The sequence below is a fragment of the Bidens hawaiensis genome, unplaced genomic scaffold, assembly GCF_021521415.1.
Source record: "Bidens hawaiensis isolate Kalapana, Puna unplaced genomic scaffold, B.hawaiensis_p1.1 tig00026862_1, whole genome shotgun sequence".
Taxonomy (NCBI): Eukaryota; Viridiplantae; Streptophyta; class Magnoliopsida; order Asterales; family Asteraceae; genus Bidens; species Bidens hawaiensis.
The window spans coordinates 211,707-235,865 of NW_027494332.1; the positions used below are offsets into that span (position 1 = coordinate 211,707).

The 24,159-nt window shown below is 34.9% G+C and overlaps 2 protein-coding genes and 1 pseudogene across 3 annotated transcripts; 1 reads left to right on the top strand and 2 right to left on the bottom strand.

Moving 5' to 3' along the window:
• Positions 1-3,837: 3,837 nt before the first annotated feature.
• On the top strand, positions 3,838-5,968 carry LOC143574234 (OVARIAN TUMOR DOMAIN-containing deubiquitinating enzyme 12-like). The gene is made up of 10 exons (XM_077058903.1): positions 3,838-4,175; positions 4,252-4,424; positions 4,516-4,589; positions 4,693-4,747; positions 4,833-4,907; positions 4,997-5,070; positions 5,147-5,195; positions 5,283-5,367; positions 5,473-5,529; positions 5,660-5,968. Exons 1-10 carry the CDS (start codon positions 3,839-3,841, stop codon positions 5,734-5,736), a joined length of 1,056 nt encoding a protein of 351 aa, XP_076915018.1. The 5' UTR covers position 3,838; the 3' UTR covers positions 5,737-5,968.
• Positions 5,969-7,809: 1,841 nt separating this feature from the next.
• Positions 7,810-11,712, bottom strand: LOC143574218 (cell division control protein 48 homolog D-like; annotated as a pseudogene). The gene is made up of 7 exons (XR_013142552.1): positions 11,656-11,712; positions 11,410-11,575; positions 10,315-10,543; positions 9,151-10,211; positions 8,788-9,068; positions 8,345-8,704; positions 7,810-8,263 (listed from the first exon to the last, which is right to left on the bottom strand). The product of XR_013142552.1 is annotated as a cell division control protein 48 homolog D-like (transcript).
• Positions 11,713-15,434: 3,722 nt separating this feature from the next.
• LOC143574235 (TSL-kinase interacting protein 1-like) lies at positions 15,435-21,632 on the bottom strand. Its single transcript, XM_077058904.1, has 13 exons — positions 21,549-21,632; positions 19,786-19,998; positions 19,616-19,698; positions 18,700-18,747; positions 18,470-18,579; positions 18,285-18,369; positions 18,080-18,194; positions 17,885-18,007; positions 17,266-17,387; positions 16,953-17,191; positions 16,518-16,875; positions 15,818-15,949; positions 15,435-15,713 (listed from the first exon to the last, which is right to left on the bottom strand). The coding sequence occupies exons 2-13, from the start codon at positions 19,892-19,894 to the stop codon at positions 15,480-15,482; spliced, it is 1,758 nt and encodes a 585-aa protein (XP_076915019.1). The 5' UTR covers positions 19,895-19,998; positions 21,549-21,632; the 3' UTR covers positions 15,435-15,479.
• Positions 21,633-24,159: the final 2,527 nt, after the last annotated feature.

The following is a 24,159-nucleotide window of genomic DNA, read 5'->3' on the forward strand; positions in this document are numbered from 1 at the left end:
CGCCTTACCTGGCCGACGGGCGCTAAGGATCTCATGGCCTAGCGGATAGACCTCCACGAACCGATCCGCCGTTTGTTCTAGGATGGGCAACTCGTTCTCGTCTAGAGCACGAGTACCCATCCGAGCGGGACCGTCAGTCTCCCGCGGGTTCAGGAGCGACTGCAAGTCGTTCCCCTCTGAAATAAACAGGAAAGAAGTTAGAAGAAATTCAAAATCAACAAAAAGAAACAAAGCATACCGTAAGGAACAGAGTTCGAACCGTATTCGAGGACGATTGGGATCTTATGCGCGTCGGCAGCCTTCCACACCCGGCTCATCCCCAGCATCACCATCCCGGACTCCGCAAACCGGTAAACCGGAGATTGGACCCGAGATATCTTCGCAAACCATTCCGCCTCCTGGTAGTTGGAGGCGTGAAGGCTGGGAAGTGCTTGCCCGTTCTTGAATTTCATGGCAATGGGGATGGCGCGAGCGGATATGAAGAAGAACTCCCGCTTCCACGAGCGAAGACTGCGCTCGGTCGCGCAGATCTTTAAACCCTTAATCCGGGTTGTCAACGTGTACCACCCCTGGATGCACCTCCAAGTATAGAAGGTCATCAGGCGGTCGACATAGGGCTCGATGCCCAAAATCCGGCACACCCACTCGAAGTGGCGAATCTTGGCGATCGCCATGGGGTGCAACTCGGTCAAATGAACACCGTGCCTCTCAAGGACACGGTAAACAAACTTTGTCAATGGGAACCTAAGATTCCCATAAACAAAGAATGCAGCATAAACCCCGATCTTGCCTCTGGGGGCATCGTACACCGTCTGATGGGATTCAGGAAACTCAGGCTCGAGAGACTCGAGCATGAACTTCCAGACGACGTACCGATACAGATCGCCAGGCAGAGCACACTGGCACTCGCCAGCAGTACTCTTGTCATCGACTGTAGATTCGAGATCACGAGACATCTTGTAAAAGAAGAAGAAAACGATTTCGGGAGAATGCTTGCCTGAAAAGGTGAGTATTCGCCGGAAATCGCAAAGAAGATGAAGAGAAGAGTGAAAGTGTGGATTACAAAGAGCCCTCTCCCCCTTTATATACTAATCGCAATTAATGCGATGAAATTAATGCGGAAGAGAGAGAAAACGAAGGTGCAATGAAACTATGACACGTGGCAAAAAGCAAGCTGTTGACAGGACGCATACCATTAATTTCGCGGCCACGCGCCCGAAAAATCGCGCCCACGCGCCTGAAAAAGCGTCTGGAATGACCATGTACTGTCACGTCACCATAACTTCCTGCACGTCCTGACACAGTCAGAAGAAACCGACGCACGACGTTTCAGAGGTTTGGACTGTTCTTATCTTTCCACCAACTCTTCGAATTTCAAAATTCAAAATTCAAAAATATCAAAAAGTAAGCGGGAAAATACCCCTTACCTTGGCAAACAAGTAACCGTAAGACGGATGCGGGTACAGTGTTAAGGCAAAACCCTTCACATACCTAGCACCCGCAGGGAATTGAAGCCAAGTAAACCTTGGCAAACAAGTAACCGTAAGACGGATGCGGGTACAGTGTTAAGGCAAAACCCTTCACATACCTAGCACCCGCAGGGAATTGAAGCCAAGTATACCTCGGCAACCAAGTAACTATAAGACGGGTGCGGGTACAGTGTAAAGGCAAAACCCTTCACATACCTAGCACCCGCAGGGAATTGACGCCAGGAATACCTTGGAAGTAAAGTAACCGTAAGACGAGCGCGGGTACAGTGTTAAGGCAAAACCCTTCACATACCCAGCGCTCCGCTGGGAATTGAAACCAAGAAGGATCTTCTGGGTAATGCTTGCGGAAACGGAAATAACATCCCCGCATAGCGGGAACGTCGAGAACTACGTTGTTTGAAGCTCCAGGATGGAATTGGTGGTTTTAACATAATTGATCACTATGTTCAAAACTACCAAAACCTCATGGAGAATCCACACAAGTGGGACTCAACGCTCCTGACTTGCGAGGAGGTTACAGCCTACCCGCATCATACCCAAAGACCAAGCAGGAAACTCGGGAATTTCTGCAAGTGACAAGGACTTCCGCGGGAGAAATCCCCATGGAAAACCTTAAAAAAAACCCTTTTCAAAACCCTTTGCTTAAGTCCAAAAGTTCACCTCACTTTATTAAACACTCATGAGAAGAACATTGGACTGGGGGGACTTGAAGAGGTAGGTCCCAGCAGAGCCCAATTGGACCCGCAAGACTCACCTTGAAGATGAACGTCTGCGCAGAAACCAACTGGATCCGCAGGACCAACCATGCTCAGAGACGTGACGTCCTTACGCGCAGTACGCAAGCTGTTCCCGCAGGAAATGCCTCCCAATGGTGAAGGACTCCGCCTGTCCCCGCAGCCTCGGATACAAGCCAGCAGGGAAGGCCACCCGCGCAGCAAGGCTACACGCACAAGGCACTTAGCTCTCAATCACTCAGTGTCACCTGAAGGAATGAGCAAAGCCGGGAACAATCCCGCACAAGGGCGGGAGGGGGAATACTCCCGCCCAAATAAGCCAGTCCGTACGATACGGGAAGATCTTCTGTACTGTACCTGACGAGGTATGGGAAAAAGATCTGACTAAAGATACGACAGCTTATTGACAACAGTATGGCGAGCAGCATGCTCCTGTACTGTATGTCACTATTAGCCGCTGCCTACTCACCAACTACTGCCATACCACGTGCGTAGCCGGCAGTTGGTGGAAAAGGAATAGTACACAGCAGGCCTGGTCACTATCAGCCGCTGCCTACCCACCAACTACCAGCAGGGCACGTGCGTAGGCCACTGTTGGTGGAACAGGAACACTGTTGCAGCCGGCCACACCTCCTTGGAAACCTACCTTCGGCTATAAATACCACAAATGGTATGATCATCTCATCTTGTCTTATATCATCATATTATACCTGATATCTGCACTAGCAATCTCTTAATATACGCTTATATTTAAAGAGCAATCTAGTCTGATTCTCACGCCGGAGGGTGGTCACAAGGAGGAACCCCCCCCCCTTCTCAGTGACAAGCTCACGGTGTCTGTTTTGCAGGTTATCAGAAGAACCATCTTCTCAGGGTCTAACCCCTCGTGGGAAACATCTATCTAACCCCCAGGTTACCAGTAATCTGCCCGGGGTCCGGTTAGTGTTTCTTCAATAAGTTTGAAGTAGGATATTTGTTGAAGATGTGATATCATTAATTAACGGTGAAATTAGTGAAAAGGAGATGAATGTATTGATATAGATCAGGATGATCCTTTTAGCTGATAATTTGTTTTGCGTGTTGGATTAGGTGTTAAACTTGCACGATTGATTTTTGAAGTTAAGGATTTGCAGGTAATCGGTTTTAGCCTTTTAGGTATGCGTATCCAATTGATTGGTGCGTTTATCTGTTTGTGTATGTTTTGCGATTCACCGATTCTAGAATTTTAGTGAATATGTGATATGATAAATTAATGTGCTATTTATGAGTGCATCTCGCGCCTTTGACAACTATGGTTTTAAGTGTTGGGTTAGTGTTATGAGGTGTTAAATTTGCAAACTTGATTCATGAAGTTGATGATATGCAGTTGATCATTTTTAGTATTTGTTAAATAAGTTTGAAGTAAGGATATGCTCATTTGTATCATCATTCATGTCCTTTTGAATTCTGTTTGAAAGTTGGGGAAAACTCAGATTTATGTATTAAAATCGCCATTTTATATTTTAAGTATCTTTTTTTTCTTTTTTTTTTAAATTCTAAAACCAGTTTTGAAATACAGGGAGAGTGCTTTATCTGGAGTAGAAATTGTGATTTTACCTCACCAAGTGTGAGAATATGTGTGAACCGGATGCAGATGTTCTTAAATGGGGTCTTGATATCCTAAACGTGGATCAAATCTTTAGTTCTGAATATTATGGTGATAGCAATCAACATAACATGAACATACATCATGACCAGTATTATGGAAATAGTTATCAAGAAGTGGAATTTAACAATGTGAAAAATGATGAAATGCTAGCTCACTCTCTCCAACAAGAACTATTGGATCTCTCGATTTCTGATGATAATGAGGAATCTGTTGTATCCAATCAAGTGGGTCATTTGCAAACATCTAATGAGACTCATGAGTGGTATGGCGGCCCATCATCAAATAATAATAATTATTATTATGGTAGGTTTCTTTCATTCTCTAAACATCAAAACACGTATCATTTACAACTTTACTTATAGTATTAGTTGATTAGCAGGTGATGATTCTAGGTTACAGGAAACAGATGAAATGGGCCCGTCAAGTTCGTGTTCGAGCCCCGAAAACCGATCTTTTGATGGTGATGAATATTCTTATAATCTTGAAATAACTGATGAATCTGAGCTTGATGGAGAAGTAGGCAAGAGATTACTTGAAATTGTCCCTGTTCCTGTAAGTGCAAAATAAAATAAAATAAAAATGAAATATTTTTATTTAATATTTGCAGTTTACTTTAATAATGGCTTATATTATCTTTATGTAGCATATCCCCAAAGTTAATGGAGATATCCCTTCAGTCGACGAGGCTACTTCCGATCATCAAAGGCTGTTGGACAGGTTTTACATTTTTTAAGCTCGTATGATTGTTTATTATTATTTATTATATCATCATATTCATGCATAATTGTGTATTTATTATGTAAGATTTGTTTACTTTCAGGTTGCAGATGTATAACTTGATTGAATCAAAAGTTCAAGGAGATGGTAACTGTCAGGTCAGTTATAATATCAAAAAAAGCTTGTTATAATAATATAACCGCTTTTTAGATTATAGTTAATGAGCTGTTTTTCTTTCTTCAGTTTCGTGCTCTATCGGACCAGTTTTACCGATCACCAGAGCATCATAAATTTGTGAGACGACAAGTTGTTAATCAGGTAATATTTACTCTGCGTTGTATCTTATATTTCTTATATTATATGTGTGTTGTAGTATGTAATAATATTATTTATTTGCAACATGTCAGCTTAAATCACATCCAGAAATGTATGAAGGATATGTCCCGATGGCTTATGGTGACTACTTAAAAAGTATTTCCAAGTATGTCGTTTAACTTCTTTTTCTGCATTTTACATATCAATTCTTTTTTGGTTTTGAGATATATATTTTATTATAGGAGTGGAGAGTGGGGAGATCATGTCACCTTGCAGGCAGCTGCAGATTCTGTAAATTGTCCATCTTTGACTTTATTATTAATTAAATTAGAAAGGTCAAAACTTTATCTACATTATTTGTTCGATTTTTTCTTGCAGTATGGGGTTAAAATTTTTGTTCTAACCTCGTTTAAAGATACGTGTTCGATCGAGATTCTTCCAAAAGTGCAGAAATCAAAGCGAAGTAATGTTCAGATCTTTATCTATATTATTACTCATCAATTTATATTTTATTACTAGTATAACTAGCATTTTTATTATATGTGCTGATAATTTGCATCTTTAGCAGTTATTTTCTTGAGCTTTTGGGCCGAGGTGCACTACAACTCGATTTATCCTGAAGGAGGTATGTTTTACACTCTTTTATTATGGACCAGATTTGGGTTTTATGTATATATATTACGTATTTAATGTGTTTAATAATGCTATTATTATGAACCAGATTTGACTGATATGTTTTGTGTTTATTTCAACAGAGTTGCCGCCACCCGAATACAGAAAAAAGAAACGATGGTGGAATTTTAAACATAGGCATCAGGCGTATCTCGACTGATCAATAAAATTAGCAGGTCTTTGAATAAATTATTTACTTTCTATTCTTGAATTTATAGCAAAGAAATTATCATGTACAGAACTGTTTCTTGGTTCTTTAAAGGTTTATTTATTTATTTATTTATTTATCATTATGATGGGTTTTATAATGTTTTGTTTAAATCAGCATGGGTATGGAATTATGAAAGTAGAATGGATATTCCTTGCTTTGTTTCGATGGATATTCTGGATTTAACTGCTAACTACAGTTTTGGGAAACGATAAACCAAGTGGGTGGAATGGTCGGACTAAGGGATGCGCAAATTCGGTACCGATTTGGTACTGTCGGTTTGAATCGGTACCAACATTTTGAGTTCGGGATCGGTACCGGTATTTCCCGAATTTTTAACTTCAATACCGGTACCGGTACACCGTACCTTTTTGGGTACCGGTACCAACTCGGAGCGAAAGTTTTTGTGGTTTCGCCTAATTTTTTTGGCCCTTTCTTTTCAAATCATACATGATACACCTGTAAATCATGACTCATAATTCTTTAGGCAATCTTTTTAGCTAAATGGATAGATATGTCTCCCAAATTGTATTACTGGTTAAAAGGGTTTTATACTTTTTACCTTTTCTTATTCAAAAGTGTGTAAATCATGACTTCCTCTTACTTAGGGCTATCCTATAGCTAAATGCGTAAATGGATTGATGTGAGCAAAGCTATTCGTAGGATCTGGGAAGCGTGTGATAGTGACGAACTTTACACCTATCCCAGCAAAGTAATAGAGATACCGTCACCGTAGAGACCCTCAACCCCAATTTCTTTCTTTTCTCTTTCTTTTTCTTTTTTCTTTTTCTATTTTACTCTAAAATATAATATGTATAACCCTATTCTAGAATAGCAAAATGGTAAATAACAGATACAACTACAAATAGCTAAAGAGAATCAGAGCTGATAGTAATCAAACAGTACTAACATACGATGATAAGAAGTATCTATCTACACATAGAAGAGCAAATAGATATGCACAAGCACTAACCTCTATCAAAGACCTATAGAACTATACAATTGGTTAAAGGGGTCACTCCTATAAAAGTATACAACTAACTTATCGGTCATTCCACCACTATCACAACCGTCACCGCCACACCACTACTACAGTCGTAATGCTGCTGAAGGGTGTATACCTGGTTTGCTATTGAAGTGTCAATACAGATAACAGCAACTTGAATCAATAATAAAACAGCTAATGATTTCAATAATTCTCTTACCTCACAAACTCTCTCAATTTACCACCTATCATGTTTTCACACCAATAGTAAGTTTAACCAAAATCCATTTGCCTATCATGTTTTGGCACAAATCAGTTTAACCTCTGGTTGACCTGACCCAACATGGCCTAATCCAAACCTGTTTTGACCCATTGGTTGACCTGACCGTCTTTTCATGCTAACAACTAGAGGTACAAATATTGGTTAATCGGTTATTGAAATTAGGTAACCGGTTATTGGTCAAATAGTCACCCAATAACTGCCGATAAATATTGGTTAATCGGTTTTTGAAATAGTGGTTAAAAACCGTAGCCAGTTATTAGTCAAACCCAATTATTGCCGATAACTGGTTACGGTACTCAACTGGTTTCTAAAGTGGAAAATTAATTTAATCGGTATTTTCATTACCAAATGATAATAAAACAAAAGGTTAATTATTAATATTTGCAATAGTTGTCCAAGGTCAAAATAAATGATCTCAACTTGGAATGAGTCAATGACTTTTCTCTTGGAGATTAAACAAATCCAAATAAGTATCTACCTAAATAAATAAAACAAAATTACTTTATAAAGTAAACAAGTTGAAATTATTGCATCTAATTTGTAAAATAAATTTGTATCCGGTTAACCAATAATCCTATTAATTAACACTAACCTTATCAAAGAAACATAATTAGCACTTTCAGTTAACTGGTTACAAATCAGTACCTAGCCATCGGTTACTAACCAGCTTGTACTGTACCAGTTAATAACCAGTTTTGGTTATGTTAGGTTAACCGGTTAGGATTTGCACCTCTACTACGCCTAGTCGCAATCAAAGAGAACTGAAGGTAAAAAACAAACTTACAAAGATCATCCACAAATTCAAGAAACATTTCATAAACATAAATTCAAGGAAGAGGAATAAGTCATGTAAAACAAAAGCATAAAGTTTACATAGATAACAAAAGTTCAAGATAAAAGAGTGCACTTCAACTTCAGTTATACAAATCATCATCATCAGCTGCAGCAGCAGATGCAGCAAACGGGTCCGAAGCACCACCACCAGCAGCGGCACCGCTCGTCTCAAACCTAAACTCAGACCCGAACCCTCTAGACTGCTGCAGTGTCTGAGCAAACGCCTGATACTTGCGTATGTCAGCATCACTAACACTCCTTCGCGCAAACTTCATAGATTCCTCAAAATGTGCCGCCTTAATCTCCGCCACCTCATCCGCCACATCCTCCTCCATAGCCTCCGGGTCCTCGCTCCTCCTCTTCTCCCTCTCAATATCCTGTAAAAAATTTAAAAACAGTAGATTAAGTTACTATGTTACGATCAAATTACTAAAATACCCTCTAATATCTAAACTTACCTTCTCAATATTCTCACGAATGGCGTGTTTACACGCGCGCTGGCAGATTTCGGTGATATCAGCACCACTGAATCCTTGAGTGTATTTAGCAAGCGCGTGAAGGTCAACGTCTTTTGCAACAGGTGATTTCCTTAAAGCTGACTTGAAAATCGAGTAACGAGACTCTTCATCCGGAAGAGGAATGTAAATTAACTGGTCGAGACGACCAGGCCTCAAAAGAGCTGGGTCAATGATATCGGGTCGGTTAGTTGCACCAATGATGAAAACCGTCTTTTTAGCCGACATCCCGTCCATTTCTGTCAAAAGCTGGTTCAAAACCCTGTCAGCAGCACCTCCTGCATCTCCTTGGCTACTTCCCCTCTGCGACAAAAGCAATTAAATTAATATATAATCTTTACATTTATATTATTATAATACATATTATATAACAGAACATAACAAACCTGGGTAGCAATAGAGTCCAGCTCATCAAAAAACAAGACACAAGGGCGGAACCACGGGCCTTGTCAAAGATTTCACGAACGTTGGCTTCACTTTCACCAAACCACATGGTTAGCAATTCTGGACCCTTGATGCTGATGAAGTTAGCTTGGCATTCGTTGGCTATAGCCTTGGCTAGAAGTGTTTTACCACACCCGGGTGGCCCGTAAAACAAAACTCCCTTGGATGGTGACATCCCAAATTTCTCGAACTTCTCAGGGTGCTCAACTGGATATTGTACAGTCTGCATAACAGAGGACACCATAATGAAATGAACTCGTAAATAATATCATAAAAGACAAATTAAGATTAAGATGTGATAATACCTCCTGAAGCTCTCTTTTAACATTTTCAAGCCCACCAATATCTTCCCAACTAACATTAGGAACTTCAACAACCGTTTCACGAAGAGCAGATGGGTTACTAGTACCGAGGGCGGTTCTAAAATGCTCATTTGTAACCGCCATCGAGTTAAGAATCTCAGCATCGATCGATTCGTCTTCCAAATCGATCACGTCCATCTTCTCACGAATACACTGAAGTGCTGACTCAGTACACAAAGCGGCCAAATCAGCACCCACATACCCATGTGTCTCCTTAGAAATCTTTTCCAGGTCCACGTCCTCAGCCAGCTTCATGTTCTTGGTATGAATACGGAGCACCTCGAGCCGGCCCACTTCATCAGGAACACCAATGTCGATTTCCCTGTCAAACCGACCGAACCTCCTCAAAGCCGGGTCAATGCTGTTGGGCCTGTTGGTTGCACCCATCACAATAACATGGGCCCGTGATTTCAGCCCGTCCATTAAAGTCAAAAGCTGTGAAACAATTCTTCTTTCAACTTCTCCGTTTGTTTTATCACGTTTGGGAGCAATCGAATCAATTTCATCAATGAAAATAATCGCGGGTGCGTTTTTCTCGGCTTCCTCAAAAGCTTTCCTAAGATTACTTTCACTTTCACCAGCCATCTTGGACATGATTTCCGGCCCATTTATACAGAAAAAGAACGCACCAGTTTCATTTGCAACAGCCCGGGCTATTAAAGTCTTACCTGACCCGGGAGGTCCATAAAGAAGAATTCCCTTTGGTGGTTTGACACCAATTGACTTGAAAAGCAGTGGATGTCTTAAAGGCAACTCCACCAACTCACGGATTTGTGCCATCTGTTTGCGGACCCCACCCACATCATCATAACCGATTTCATCTAAACGATCTTCGTCCTCCCTTCTAATCGGCTCACCTTCACAGAAGATCTCGGTATCAGGTGCAACAACACAATACTCAGCAGGATCGGTTTCAATAACCTTAAATTCAACAGACCGCATTCCTCCCCTCACAAGGAAAAAGTCACCCTTTCTCACAGGTCTGTATGCTTCCAAAAAGTATGCTGAAAACCAAAAATATCGATCGTTATTATTATATTAGCACATAATGACATAAGCATGATAAGCTAATCTGCAAAATAACATTTTTTTTAAAACAGAACTTACGTTTCAAATAAGCATCAAACAGATTGCCAGTAACGCCTTCAATGGTATCATCAACCGGAAGGATATGCACCCGCTTGCCATACTTGACATCAGGGCATTGATGAACAGAGATCACATCACCGAGCCTGACTCGTAGGTTAGCCCTGACAACCTTGTTCATTCTAATTTTGGGCTCCTCACAGGTATCATCAGCAAGAGCTATACAAACAGTATCTTTTCGCTTCTTTCCCTATAGATAGAAAGCAAAATATACATTAAAAATCTCTGTAAATAAAGTTTTGTGAGCAAAATAGAGGATCCTATGACTTACACCTTTAGGTGAATAAAAAATCAAACCACAGGTTACACATATTTGAATTAAAAAAAATTGCAATTTATCCCCATCTTTACCACATTCAGAAACTCTAGTTGTTTTCAAAAATTAGCAGTGAGTCCTGATTAACAATATACTTATGTTTATATATACAAAACTCAAAACTACCAAGTACAGGTTTCAAGATAGCCCTTCAATATAAAACTACATAAAAATATGATTTCTTTTGCCACCTCGACTAAAAAAAACCTCATCATATTATAGCAGCTCATAGTTATTCTACCCATTTGACATCATAACAACATTCTATTTTCAATATACTATCAGCAAAAAACAATTGATCTTTAAACTAATAACACAATCCAAATTTACCAAAAATACCAATCCAAAGACTACATCTAACTTCAGAATAACAATGTAAGTTTAAACAATGAACCTATGAATCTATGAAACAAAAGCTTGCGCTTTTAGTAAGGAACATATTTATATAACAATTAGTATTACATACAAAAAAAATTCATAAACCATATAAAAACCATAATCCTAAATAGCTATGTAACTAATTATAAAACCATATAAACAAAACAACTAACTACTTGATAAATAAATAAACGAGCCGACCCTGAACCCGACCCAAGCATCCCCTACCTAGGCTATAACCAGATCATAGCACAAACAAGTTATCAGATCCATAACCCTAATTACCCTATAACACCAAATCAACACACAATCTAAACCACCAAATATCAAATTAATCAAGAATACCAAATCAAAAAGACTACCTTAATGAGAATAGTGTCTCCTCTAAACAACTGGAGCTTCTCCATGGTGTCAGGATGCAAGGCCACGACAGAGTTATCATCATTGATGGCTTCATCCACCACCAGCCTGTTCGCCGCCTTCTTCCGTTCCAATATCGCCGTACTGTAGTCTCGCTTTGTGCCCTTACTGCATTCAAAATCAAAACTTTATGTCAAAAATCAAATCTTTAAATCGAAATCGAAAGAGATGGAATTAGGGTTGCTTACGAGTCGGATGATTCGGCTTGATTACTCATGATTGAATTGTTCTTGATTGCAGATCGACGAATTTGTGGATTTGTTTCGTTAGATGAGAATGTGAGGGTTTGGGTAAAGAGGATGAGTGATATATAGAGATTAGAATCCTTTCTTGTTAGGAAAGAAATCTATTTCTTTTTTTAATTTTAATTTTAACATTATTATTATTATTATTATTTATTTACATTTATCTTAGAATGTTTATTTATTTGAACTTAATTTGGTTTTAAAATAAAATAATTAGTTGTTAATAATAATAACAAAAATCAATCACACTTTAGAATTTGAATTCCAATATCATTATATTTAATTGCTTATTCTTTAAATAAATTGTGAAATAAAATGATTAATTACGCTTACACATAATAATAATAATAATAATAAATTAACTTAATCACACTTTTAAATTTTGATGGCATAATAAATCTAATATGAGGGTGACTGTGTATTAGGTAGAGAGAGATGTGTTTGTGAGGTGACGCATTTAATTGGTGTGATTTTTGTTTATTTTTTCAAATGTATTTTTATGTTATAGGCTAATTTGAGTAAGTATTTTAAGATAATATTTAAAAGGTTACACAAATAAGTGTAAATCTATATAATTTAATGTTAATTATGATATATGTATTTGTATTTATATGTTTTTGATGATGTAAAACATAGTTTCAACTTAATATTGTTCATGATAAGTTTTCAGATTTGTATCGGATTTAACCCGTGAGGTAGTGAACACGACCCGTATAAGACGATTCACGTTAATATTTGATGGATTGGTTTTGGTTCTCTCAATTTTATTATTATAAAATTAGTTAAAGTTAAATGAATATTAAAAAATGAAAGTAGTATTTGAAGTTACCGTAATTTGATATGGTAATCTAGATATTTTGACGGTAGCAAGATGTCAAAGTACTATAAGTAGTTTCTAGAATGTTAGTTAATCTCGAATGTTCCTCTGATTAAAAATCTTTCAACCACTTGCCTTTTAACATATTATTATGTGGTCCTTTAAAGTTGAATCTTCACAAAATTATCCACGGATTTCACGATTTTAAATAAACATATTATATTTACATAAATAGAATACATTAAGAAAACTATGTTTTATCACCAGGATTACGGGAGCAGTTTTCATTTTTCGTTTATAATAATTATATATTTTTTAAGATTTTGATTTTATTTATTTATTGTTTATAATATTTATATATTTTTCTGAATTTTGATTTTATTTATTGTAAGAAAGTTAATACTATACTGAGGGTTTGATAATTAAAGGGTTTCATAAATAATATGTTATAACTCGTTTAAAAGCTATATGGGTTTGTGAAACTCATGACCCACATATTTTTTTATTATAAAATTGTTTCTTAATTATAAATAATATTTTTTTTAAAAAAATTGGATATTAATTTTTAGTATATCCATATTTTATGGGATTTTCATATTAAATATTCGGTGAGATTAATTTTTAATATAATGATATGTTTATAAGTTATAACCCGCTTAAGGGTTATCTGGGTTTGGTAAGACCCATATCCGTGAATTGGAGTCAAATGCATGAGAAACCTCCATTTAAGAATAAAACAATATGGTAGCTTGAGATGATGTATAAAGCAGACCGAGAGCTTTTAAATATTTCGTTTATATATAATTATTAAGATAATAATAATATATACATACATCTACAACTACATAATCTATTATGTTACATATAAATTTATAATTATAAAATTACATATAAAAATATAATTACTAAATATACATGTGCACATTGTAATTAATATATAATGTAATTAATAAGTCACAAATGAGTCAATTTCAAGTTTGACTTAACTCATTTACACAAAATGAAACACGACATATTTAATTAAACAAACTAAATATATCAACCAAAACATGATATGTTTATTAAGCAGGTTAGACGTGAATAAAGACAAAACCAGGCCCGTGGCACTAAGCTCAAGTAACCTCCCTACCTTTTAATTATAATATCGGAAGTCAAGCTGGTGGCCATGTAAATTTTTGGCCTATGAACACACTAAGTTTGTTTTTTTTTTTCAACAACGAATTTCATTAAAACAATAAGCAAGGAGCTAGCAACTAACAACATGAAAGAATTACAAAGAAAAGTTACCCCAATCATTTCATAGACAAATTTTTAAGTAAACTGATTTTTTATCCAAAAAAACACCCTAATGCTTTTATGTTCTCCACCGTTTTCGTAATGCTAGCCGATCTATCTTGAAAGATGACTTCGTTCCTTGACTTCTAAATACACAAACACGACGAAAGAATTATCCCGTGTAACACCTTGCTTTTCTTACAACTTGAGTTGTTAGAATCTTAAATTAATAGTAGGTCCTGAACCGAGAAAGTGAAAATAGACTATAGGTGACACTAATTAATGATAAATTGCAAAAATAACGTGTAAAACAGAAATGAAGTGAAAAGATGATCGGTAGATTCCTCGTAAACACATTAAGTCATTTGCACGAACATAGAAAGACATATGGTTGGATTTGTAGCCACGTTGTCCTTCCATTGAAACAATTTTGGTACAATTGTACAAATCCTATAGTCCTCAAATTTTTCTCTCGTTGTACAAATCCTATAGCACTAATGTTAATTATTTATATATTCTTTTAAATTAGTTGAAGCTCAGAATCAATGTTTCTTTCCTTTTTATTAAATGATTCTTGCATGTTAATGATTCTTGCATGTTAACTCCTCACTCGTTTGTTAGCTTTGTATATCATGTTACACATAATTTTACTTCTATTAGGAAAAAAAATGATTATGTTTTTGACATATTTCGGGTTTGATCAGGAATTGCCACCTCTAAATAATACACTTCAAAACAACTTATTGTCAGTCAAAAGGTAGTAAACAGAAGAGCACTTTCAAGAAGCAATCACAAACACTTGTCATATGCGCCGTATATGGTTATATTTGTTGTATAACTTATGACACAACACATCACTATCATATTATGAGCCCGTATAAACTGTTTCATCATATCATACAGGTCGTATAACCTTACACGACCCGTATGATATGTGAAAAATGTTGCACGATCTGTGTAATATGTTAGTGGTGTATGAATAGTATATCAGAGAAGTGCGTACAACCTGACTCTTTTATATTTGAATTCCTATTCTTTTTTAAATTAGTCGAGGCTCTGAAATACAAATATTTTTTAAAGTAATGCACATAAACTCCTCACTTTGTGTTTTATATATCATGTTACTTGCAGTAACAACAGTTTTGCTTTTACTTACAAAAATTGCTTATATTTTTGTTTCATACATCAAGTTATAGCAACACTAGTTCACTTTTACTTAAAATAAACTGATTATATATTTGTCGTATTTCAGGTCAGGTTAGGAATTGTCACCTATGTATAATACATTCGAAACGACGCAACAAACCGATGGATATTTTTAAGAAGCAATCACAAACACTTCCAAGTTACTACACATAACAGTGCTTACTTCATATCTAGAGACTAATAAACATCATTTGTCAAGAGAGAACACATTCTATGATCCCAAAACAATTTTATATGTAAATACAATCTAAGGAATCATCAAAGATGATTAATATGATAAGCAAATGTCTCACAAACCTCAAATCAACAGTTAAACTTTTGTACAACATTAGCAAAAAAGTCTCCTATAATAAAAAAAAATGAGCCCTTCAGAAGATGCTAAAGTCAGATCGCGATATTTGATATCATATTAACATGAAAAGAAAAGGTTATCATCTCAGCAAATGCAAGCGGTTTTAATTGTGTCAAATCAACCTGAAGTTTCACTCTTTGGTTTTTGATCGAAAGAAGAAACGGTTTCTTGAGCTCCAAGTTTTGTTAATGGTGTTTCTCTTTTCTCCAATCCAAACAATGAACAATTATGAAAAGCATCAAGGCTGTTGTTTAAAAGGCAATTCAATCCACCAATGCTGTCGCTTAAAATAACATCGCCAGTATATCTACATGATGCTGCATCCAAATCTAACGGTCCTAACGAATCAGGCTGCAATACAAGAAACACAAAATATTAGTTTACAAAATCATTTCAAATATGATATTATGAAGTTTAGAAGATATATATGAAATTAATCATGTTTAAGGACATACCCAGTATACATCAGTTAACGAGTTGACAACCTTTGCTGAAACATCCTCAGGATTTTCATTAAAGTGACACGAGTCCATTGAATGCACTTTTGCAGGATAATCATCATTTTGCTCCTTTTGTTCAGGTGAATTCTATGAACAAAAGATAAAACGGAATCATATTAGTATGATTCAAGATATGTTATTCACACTGTCATTTCAGGAATTAATAACAAAATCATATAAATATTTATGTATCCTTCTAAATTTGATAGCATTATATTTACTCTTCAACAAACTGAAAATATCATATTTACACATTCATGGTAAATAAAATGAAAACCAATTACTTATAATGTTGTGTTTCACTGCATAAACGAAGAGTGTTACTCAGTTTGACGATTCACAGCAATAATGTTATTTTCCCATTAGTTTATATTTAGTGAAACAGACTATTATAACTAACTGATTTATTTTATTTACTTTAAAACGGATACATATGATATTTTTAGTGATTTTAAAAAGTATATATGCTATTAAGAAACTTTGGGCATATGGGATTTTGAATATATACATGCATATGTATATAGAGAGGTGTTTGTTTCAGTACTTGAAATATGCTGACAACTGCGAATACCGCATAATGCATTCTCAGCTATATATTGTGTGTGTGAAATTGTCCCTAAAAGAAAAAAATTTGAAACTATTTTAAAATTTAAACCTCAACAAGAGCAGCAGATGGAATTTGGCTCGTAGCAGCATCTCCACAATTACTTTCTAAAACTTGTACTTTTTTTGGGAACGAAAAGGCATCACACGCTTCATCTGCATCCCAAATTGAAGATACAACAGTAGGCTGGAAGGTGTTTTTGCCATTTATATGTGCAGCAATTGCAGCATCAAATGAGTCACAACTGAATGAAATCTGTCGCTGACATGGCAAGCCAGGTGGCAGTGGTGAATCAACACAGTTGGCATCTTGATTGTGAGATAACTCAGAGAGTAAATCACCAACACTTATGTTAGTCAAACTGTCAGCCCATTCCAGTGTTGACCACGTCTTAGCAAACCAACCATACCTTAAAATAATAAAAAAAAAAAAACATTTATTAGACGTAACATGTAGAAATAAATTCTTTAACGAAAATATAAAAACCTTAAGCGGAAAATTGAAGGACTTCCAGTCGCTGCATATACATCTCCAGCACTTAAAACCGAATCCTGAGTCCATTTTTGACAATTTGATATATTTAATGTCTGAACATAATAAGGCACAAGTGTTAATTCTCCAGAAGCTATGCTACAGCCACCCCATTTTCGATTCATATGTTCCAAAACAGATGATATTTTTTTTCGTGTACTTAACGTTAGCTCCAGATGCGGGTTGTGATTATCCTGAAAAAAAATTACAAAATTTAATCAACATAAATACTTAATAATCAATGTTCATTTAATTTATTAGTTCCTACCATTTCCAATGCTCTGCGTGTACTTTCATCAATGGGGAAGAGTTGAAGTTTAAGTTTCATATTTTGATGAAAATTTGGCACTCGGGGGATGCTTTCTGAAATCAGGTCCAAACCCGTGACTCCTGATAGCAAATCATACATTCACATTAGAAAAAAAAAAAGAAAAAAAAGAGGCTATGTTTATGATGGTCCGTCAACGAACCAAACGTTCAGTGAACCATTAAACGAAAGAGCAAACAAAGTTTTGTATTCATTTATGCTCATGAAAGTTTGTTTACGTTAGTTCAATTAAATTCGCTTGTGCTTGTTTGTTTAAGATTGTTCGTTTACATTCACTAATTTATTCATTTAAAACTTTTAGGCCAGTTACAACTTAGTCTATATTTTTTTTTTGGCCCAAGGCATTGCTGTTCAGATTTACTTCTAGTTGGTTTTAACTCAGTTACGTTCTTTCATCTATATTCAGTGATGTTTGTTTACGTTCGTTTATACTGTTAATGAACGAACATAAACAAACACAAACACACTAGTTTTTCTTAATGGCCGAACGCGAACAAGAAAGCCACGTTTGTTTAATTGATCGTGTTCGATCGTTTGTTCTGTTAAACATGCAACTCACCATTTACATTTTTTACACTATTAGTCACATTATCCAATGATGTTCGTTCCAAATGTTCAGCAGCATCAGCAACCAAAGAAACACCAGCAATTGCAGCTTTCTCCCATTTTTTATATGCATTACCTTTAGAAAAAACTAAACTTTATAGATATATAAACAATTACAATTAATAAGAAATTTATGAAATATAATTACCTGATTTGCGAGGTTGTCTTGCTGGTTTATTATTAGTTGGTGCGGTAGAACAATTTCCTCCCGGATTCGGTCTTTTTCTTATATTCTTCTTTCGATCTTTCAATAGCTGGTGCTCCTTCATGACAAAAATAAAAAATAACAATAATAATTCATAAAATGCCTTTATAAGATAATAAAAACCATATTTTTTTGAGAATTAACTAACCAAAGACTCCATGAAAATCTTGAATCTGCGAGGCTTCAAGTGAAGTTTAGAGGCTTTACAGCTATGTTTTTCAAGTAATGACCACCTGAAAAAGAAAACAAATATGTTTTATATCATATATCTGATATAAAATATGACCATATGTTAAAAGGTTATTATAGTAAAAATAGAGATGAATAATATACCATCGAAGCATAGCAGCATTTGTGTCTTTAGAGTTTTTGGCATCAAGAGAAAGTTCAGGGCCCAGCAATTTGTTCATACGTCTTACAAGACGATAGTAATAATGCCTAACCTGAAAAGAGCGGTAACTTGAGCTTCAGATTGAGAAACTAAAAGTAAAAACAAAAAAAAAACAGAGAAAACATTATATTACACAAGAATTAAACATAAATTCGTATAAACAAAGAATAACCTGATCCTTATTTTTACTTGGCACACGAGAAGTAATCTTCTCAAAATTCTGCAACCGGCACATAAGATATTAGCACCATGTATTTATTTTCCCATTTAAATATGCACACGTGTATAGGGGAAGGATCAATCCAGAACGCTATATTGCAAGAACAAGGAGAAAAAAAAAGTATACATTTTTGCAGTCTTGTGTGTGTGTGTGAACAATTTAGTTTGATTGTTGGTTTAGACATGACCTACACATGCGTAGATAAACGGTACAAAACTAAAAAATGTATGATCATTTAGTTTGATGGTTTTTATGTACATAACATACACAAGTGCATGTAAAAAGTACAAAATTTTAAAAATATGAACAATTGATCCAAAAGTTAAATGGTTTAGATTTGTTCTGTGTATACTCGTAAAAATTTGGTGTTCTGAAATAATCATCTCCGTGTGTATGTATGTATATGTGTGTGTGAAATGAGAGGGTTCTAGGAGGAGCCAGTTTTTTGGGAGAACAGGAAGAACAATATAATTATTCATTTTAGTCTAAAAAAAATTTGATATATAAGCAAATGGTTGAAATGCAATGTATATTCATCTCTCTTAAAATTCATAAAAAGAATTGAACCAAATTCGTTTATTCATTGACCCTAAACATTTGCATGTCAGCTGTAGTTTATATTACCTACACATTACCTAAACATGTGCCATTAAACGTTTAGAAAAAAAAACACATGCTATCTTAATGGTTAGTTATGTACATAACAAATGCATTTCCATTTAACAAGTAAAAATAAAATTAAAAATATAAACGCTTGATAAAATAAATTAAACGATTTAGGTTTGTTCCTTTTGTTTTCGAGATAAATTAGTGTTTTGTAATGAACTTCATCCATATATGTAGGATATAATATCACAGTATAACTTGCCTTGCCAACTTGGCGTAATGCGGTAAAGAAGCTTTCTTCTTCTTGACATGTCCATGCTGCCCATTGCCGTGTTTTTTTCTTTGCTGAATTAGATATATTACATAAACAACCAATATTATGAACAAATGTAGCAAAATGAAAGAACCTTGATAAAACAAACTAATCATTACCTGGCTGATTAGATGTAACAAGATTTGTTTCAGATGTAATTACATCTTTAATAAAAACATCATCAGGTTGACTGGACGCTTCATGATCAAAGGAAACTTCTGACTCCATTTCCGTGTATTGTCGTCAGCATAATTTTACATTTTCATGACCTTTAAAGTTGTTGTGTAATACTTCTTGCAGTCTCAGATTCAGCTTCAATCTTGTTTTAACAACTAATACAAATAAAAAATAAGCCACCATAAAACAATAGCTTCATCCAAACCTTGGTTTTAAACTGCGCAATGCGTTTTGATCCAACAAGCTGATGTGCAATGTGCAATGTGCAATGTGCGCACATAACGTATGACGTATGTGAGGCGTTTGCTATTTAAAAATACTAAAAAAAATATTTGTAGATAATATTTTAATTTGGTAACTTTTAAACACTAAAAAATAAAAGATTAAAATAAATAAATTATAAAAAAAAGCTATAGTACCACCAAAGAAGTTTTATGCATAACCAAAACAAGTCTTTAACCCTATGTGTACAAGGAGTCTATGCATAACAGCATATGATACATGTATTCTATGCAGGAATTAACTTCAACTCACAAATGCGCACATCAGACCGCATCGCGTATTATGCGATTTAGATGGCATCATCCTCACATCCGGGAATCGCAGCTCATCACTACACCTGATGCAATCTCATTACCGCATCATGCGCATCACACATTATGCGTGCATTTTATAACCAAGATTCAAACACTCAAAAATGTGTGAATGCTTGTAAACAAACGCAGTAAGTAGATAAGTTATTTCATAAATCCATCCTAAACACCTCTTTAATCCAAATAATCATAATATCTGGCACCTACACAGCTACACTAAATGCATATATGCCCTAAATGTCATCAGTCACAAAAACATATTCCTAAGTATTCATGAAAATTTCTTTTCGAGAACCGACAATGCAGCGTACAACATTAAAACCACAAACAGTTAAACACATCATTCTTGAATCAAATTTTGGTAGAAAAAATTTGCAAGATTTTGGATACTCGTTTCAGATATGAACTTAAATTGTTCGAATATTAGCTACCATCTATAAATAACAACACAATAAACACAATTCAGATCAAATTAAACCCTAAATTGATTCAACAAACTCAACTAACTAATTCATAAACTGATAACACAAATGCATAAAAATTGGATATATACACGAACATATGTAATCAACTCCTTAACATACGATCGGAAATGCAAATATGCCCAAAATGTCATCAGCCCAAAATCATATTCCTGGAGTACGATGCAAGTTGAGTACTCACGAAAAGATTATCGAAAACCGACAATGCAGCACACAACATTAAAACATAAACAGTTAAACACATCATTCTTGAATCCAAAAAAGGCTAGCAGCGCAACTTGCTGCCCGTTTGCCTTCTATTTCGATATACAAATTTTAACTTGATAAAATATTTATATAATTTTTTTTTTAAATTGGTTAAAATTTTGCAAGATTTTGGATGCCCATTACAGATATGAACTTAAATTACTCAAATGTAAGCTAACATTTATAAATAACAATCATTAACAAAAAACCCCCAAATTCAACATAATGTAATAAACACAATTCAGATCAAATTAAACCCTAAACTGATTTGCAAAATTCAACTTAAAAATCAATTAATTGCAGAAATTGATAACACAAATGCATAGAAATTGAATAGATAAATGAACATATGTAATCAATTGATTAGATTGAGATTAAACTTACGAGCGAAAGATGTTCGAACCGATGACCCAAACCCAGATCCTGCAAACAAAAGGTTAAACCGCTTTGTAAAGATTAGTTTTTTTTTAATTTTTTAATTTTTTAATTTTTACTTGATGCATGCCTTTTAATATTTTTCAGAGTTCAAATTTGATTTTGGGGGTAACATATTATTGGGTTATTTTTGCTTTTTAATATTCTAATTTTATTGTTTTTTTTTTCATTTATGTGGATTGGATATTTACTGTGTATATTTTTTTAGATATTATGATTGATTTGTATTGTACTATATGTAGCATGCCAAGAATAAATGGATGTGTTACTTTAAAATTCTTTTAAAACTAGATTTCGGGTTATTTATCTGGACACATCAAACTTTACAAGTGTACAACCCCAAAGCATTATAGTACAATTCTTTCATGTTTTAACCTAATTAATACTCCTGTTTCATCACCGCTATCAGAACTCTAAATCCGATTGTATCGTCAAATATTTAATATGATTCCACAAGATCAAGACAAGGAAAAAAAGTACGGAATTCTGTTTTGAGAGAGAAGTCGATGATGATCAGGAATTGAAGAAACTTCAGCATGGATAGAAGATTAACGGCATTCTTAACCAAGTCACAAGAATGAGTAAGTTGTGTGTAACTTAGAGGTTATTTTAATGAATGTATATAAAGATGTATATGTATGACAATATGTAAATATATTTATTGTTCAAATTTAGGAGGAAACAGAGATGATGTAAGATAGAGATATGTGATTTTGTTGTTAGATAAACCTATAGATCTAGTTTAATGTATATATAGTCGTGATATGTCATGTGAATTCAAAATAAGCACTTTTTTGAAGCATGTGAAATCTTTCTACATAGGTATGTGATATTCAATATGTTTTAAGAGATGATTAAATTAAACTTGATAAGCTTAATATTCTTGATAATTAAAAGAAGAAAGGAATGTTGACTTAATCAACCTTTCGTTTTTCTTTTAGTGTTCTATTTTTTCTTACTTTTTTCTCCCAATATTGGGACTTGGGTGCTATAGAATATTTTATTATTGGAAAATGAAGATTATGAAGTGTTTCCAACACTTTTATAAGTTGATACAAGTCTTGGATTTATCAATGATCCATGTTGCTTCAAAAGTCACATCTAGAGAGTGATTCACTTGGTTCAGATTCGTCTAATTGGCGATGTAACCTCATTTCTCCTTTCCTTAAGCACATAAGCTGCAACCACAAGAGTCTCGTTAGCAGGGCCCTGGAGCTTGGGCTCCAAGAACATTCAAACACTCAAGTCAATATGTATATAAGATGTATTAAGCATAAATGTATAGTTGTAAACTAATCATAATAAGCTAATAACGTGATGACGAGTATGAGAGGTTTATGGTTGAAGATGTCACGTAACTTAATGTGGAGAGCTTTATTCATACTAGAGGTGATTACTTATTTAAGGAAGCATGTGGTCAGACATATGAGCCTGGGCGGTATTACTTGTGTAGAAAGTCCTACCCTTTTGATGTAAGTGCAATGAGTTTCTGGGTGGTATTAATGCCATTCATCGCCATCAGTTGACATTATAGCTTCCTGGCATGTACTATTATTAAGTCATTGTTGTGTATTAAGGATTTTTCTTTATACTTGTCGTCTTATGGTTTGACAACAGTCAGTGATGGCCTGCTCTTGCTTTATCTTGGGTAGTTTGTTTATTTCTAGGTATAGGAGCATCTAGAATCAATTACTACTTGCGCTGCAACTTAGTCTTTGGATTCCTTCGTGCCCATTTGGGACTTATGTCCCTCACATCTTTCATTCCATGGATGGATTGTTTCTCTCTGTTTCGCAACTAATTCTTGTCTTCCTTCGAGTCACAGTTAGGACTTAGATCTTCTGTGTTGTGTCTAGGGCTTGCGGGGTCCCCATCAATCCACAAGTATTCTTTGGAGTTCTTGTCATGGAAGTGGAGTTATGGTTCTAATTTGATGATGCTAATGCTAGACCTATTAATAACTTATAATAGCTTAAAAGTGCTACAAATAATGTTTAAAGTGGGTTGCATATGTTCAATATAAACATTTTACAAGGTTTTGATATGCATGTTCTTGAAATTGATGTGGTAAAGGGTCAAGAACAGAAAAAAAAAATTGAATTTAGATGAGTTGGTGTGTAACACAACAAATTATTTGTTATAACACTATTTGAAGTATTCAAATACAATGAATATTGTATTGATATGAAAATTTATAGAGTTAAGATATTGTTGCCATTGTAAATTTTAAAATGTTGAACCAAAAAATAATTTTGGCCAAGTAAAGGGTTGGTTTGACTAAGCTAAAACTTAATTAGTCTGTAATCCATCAAAACCCTTAATTGATTAATTTATATATATACATTTGTGGAAGATTGTGTGCATATATACTTGTATTTTATGCTTTTGTAATTTTTTTTATCGACTTATTTTTTTCTTTTGGCCCTTGTACTTTTCATAGTTTACAAATATGTCACAAAATATTTTTTAGTTTTAACCCCCAATATTTTTCCACTTCAACTTTGGCCCCGTATATTTTTCATCTTTTACAATTTTATTTAACGTTTCGGTCTAAATTTAG